Source organism: Protopterus annectens, chromosome 5.part0, assembly GCF_019279795.1.
Source record: "Protopterus annectens isolate FY-2018-M chromosome 5.part0, PAN1.0, whole genome shotgun sequence".
NCBI lineage: Eukaryota > Metazoa > Chordata > Ceratodontiformes > Protopteridae > Protopterus > Protopterus annectens.
In genome coordinates this window covers 1,778,414,772-1,778,417,953 of record NC_056735.1, presented here as the reverse complement: position 1 = coordinate 1,778,417,953, position 3,182 = coordinate 1,778,414,772, and the positions used below count along the sequence as shown (strand labels likewise).

The 3,182-nt window shown below is 35.2% G+C and overlaps 1 protein-coding gene across 1 annotated transcript; it reads left to right on the top strand.

Moving 5' to 3' along the window:
* Positions 1–247: 247 nt before the first annotated feature.
* LOC122802415 (type-2 angiotensin II receptor-like) lies at positions 248–1,345 on the top strand. Its single transcript, XM_044072037.1, has one exon. It carries the CDS (start codon positions 248–250, stop codon positions 1,343–1,345), a length of 1,098 nt encoding a protein of 365 aa, XP_043927972.1.
* Positions 1,346–3,182: the final 1,837 nt, after the last annotated feature.

Sequence of the window (3,182 nt, the reverse complement as noted above, 5' to 3'; positions counted from 1 at the left end):
GAAAACAGTATTCAGCATGTAGAAGTACAGTGTACTAAAAATGGTGGACCAGGTCAGAAGCAATGTCTATTGCAGTATCAGTCACCTCTCTAAGCCTTAGTTACATATATCTTACTTTAGCCTGAACGCTGCTGTACAAACCGTTGTATTTAATAAGACTGCTTCTTTGGTCTTTAACTTCATTATTTTCTCTTTCAGAATTTACTGAGTGTGAAAAGGAGTAATGAAGTACATGTGACAAAATAAGATGGGGACGAAGCTAACAGTATTGGATTTTACTACAACTTCCACATATGGCTCTCCTCTGAATGTTACAGTTCCGGTAATAAATGGGTTGCATCACTGGAGCTGTCCAAATACTGTAGTGCACCCATTTATCTATATATTGGTGCCTTCATTTTATTTTATTATATTTATCATTGGCTTGGTAGGCAATGGTATGGTAATGGCTATAATGTGTTACCTTCATCTAAAATCTGTGACTGATGTTTATATATTTAATTTGGCTCTGGCAGATTTCTTATTTGTGGCCACTTTACCTCTTTGGGCTATAAGCATGTGGTTTCACTACAAATGGCTATTTGGATCTGTTATGTGCATAATCTGTGCTGTGTTAGCAGCACTTAATATGTATGCTAGTATCTTCTTTATTACATGCATGAGTATTGACCGCTACCATGGAATAGTTCAAACAATGAAGTCATTAAAAACAAGAAGAGTTGGATATGCCAAAAAGCTATCTGTTTTTATTTGGTTCCTAGCATTTCTTGCAAGTATACCAACCATCATATTCCGAAGGAATGATTACTCAGAGTTAAAGAAAACCTTCAGATGCACCATGAGATATCCAGAGAATGCCAGTGCAGAATGGGGCGCTGGCATGGAGCTGATGAAAAACACACTTGGCTTTATTATCCCATTTCTGCTCCAAGGAGTCTGCTATTTTCTGATTTATAAAAATTTGCACATTGATACAAGAAATTCAATCAGAAAGAGAAGACAGAGCAAGGCACTTAGAATGGTGATATCTGTTGTCCTGGCTTTTCTTTTATGCTGGCTGCCATTTCAGGTGATCACTTTCATCAGGGTTTTGATGCAACTGAAGGTCATTACTGACTGCAGAACCATTGGCAATGTGCAAACAGCTTTGCCCATAACAATTTCCATAGCATATGCTAACAGCTGTATTAACCCCATTCTTTACTGCTTTGTTGGCGGACGCTTTAAAAATTTTCTCCTTAAAGTGTTTCGAAGAAGGAATTCAAAAGAAAGTTATAATGAATCAAGCTCCAGGTTTCTTGGACAGAATGGAAGCACTCACACAGAGCTCGAAGACTGTTTCTAGATGTCAGTTTCATGCCATCTTCCCTTTTGTGAGTGAAACCTTATCAGTAAAGCACTTTAGAAGTGAGCTGTGCAGTTTCTTGAGATGTTAAATTAGGAGGAGAAGCTTTGCAAACACATGACTATAATATACTTGACAACTCCTGTAACACCATAATGATACAGGTCCATTAAGTGTGAGGCAATCTTTTTATAAAATGAATTACTTGCAAAGTGTTGTCTCTTACATATTTTTATTAAATTATATATTCCTCATAAAAAATGTGCTTTCTTGATTAGCAAGCATTCACACACCCAGGGCAGTATGCCTCTATATCTGGGTATGTGGCCGTAGGTTCCCATATGGGATATCAGTATGTGCTCTCCCTGGTAAAGCATTGTTGTAAACTGATAATGTGATTGACAAAGTCTGATACATGCTGAAGAGGTTAAAAAATGTATGATACTGTAGGCTGTCTACAGTACCTGGCAGCACAACAGCAGCAAAACAACAAAGAAAGAAAAATAAAATAATTAAAATGTGAATGCTACATATTTCAGTTTTTCAATGTGCAGTCCATCAAACCTCTTTATTCAAACTTTGGGATAGACAAATAACTAAATTTCTGAAGTCGAGAGTTTGATTCCCTCAATCTACATTTGCCTACTGAGAAACCATTTAATCAGACAGGACTCTGTTGCTGATTCTAAAAATGGGTCACACGGATCATTACTCAACAGTGGTTAACAAACACAAATAAAAATAAATAGCATTATTTTCTATACACACGAGTGCACACACACACACACACACACACACACACACACACACACACACACACACACACACATATATATATATATATATATACACACACACACACACACACACACACACACACACACACACACACACACACACACACACTCACAGTCACACTCACTCACACATACACATGCATAGATAGATAAATAATAGATGGATAGATAGATAGATAGATAGATAGATAGATAGATAGATAGATAGATAGATAGATAGACACATAGGTATAGATTTTATATATATATATATATATATATATATATATATATATATATATATATATATATATATATACACACATACATACATACAATGGATATAAAAAGTATACACATCGCTGTTAAAATGCCAGGTTTTTGTGATATAAAAAATGAGACTACAATAAATCATTTCAAAACTTTTCCCACCTTTTTTTAATGTAACCTATAGCCTGTACAATTCAATTCAAAAACAAACAAACCTGTTAGGGGAAAAATATAAAAATTAAGACTTACAATAAGCTGGTTGCATAAGTGTGCACACCCTTAAACTAATACTTTGTTGAAGCACCTTTTGATTTAATTAGAGCATTCAGTATTCTTGAATACACACCTGCCATCAATTAATGAAACTCTGATTAACCCCAAATAAAGTCCAGCTGTCCTAGTAGGAGTTTTCTGACATTTACTCATTTACCTGATACAGCAAAAGCCATGGTTCACAGAGAGCTTACAAAGCATAAAATGGATCTCGTTATTGAAAAGTATCAGTCAGGAGAAGGATACAAAAAAATTTTCAGAGCATTGAATATGTTTTATTTATTTTTTATTTATTTTACATTTGTTGACCTGGATAGTCCGACTGGATACATGTCCATTTTCAGCGGAGGCCCGGGGAGAAAAGCTCCACACACAAATTTTGAAATATACAGTACATTGTGACAAACAGTGAGAGGAGCACATACGACATAAGACATGAGAATAAGTAACTGTAGTTTCACATACTTACACTATACATAGTAGGTCATAAGTATAATACATTCCTTCTTTAAGTCATT

Bases quoted from the DNA above. Each gene is read 5' to 3' on its own strand.
- LOC122802415 (XM_044072037.1), top strand. From the start codon at position 248: ATGGGGACGAAGCTAACAGTATTGGATTTTACTACAACTTCCACATAT.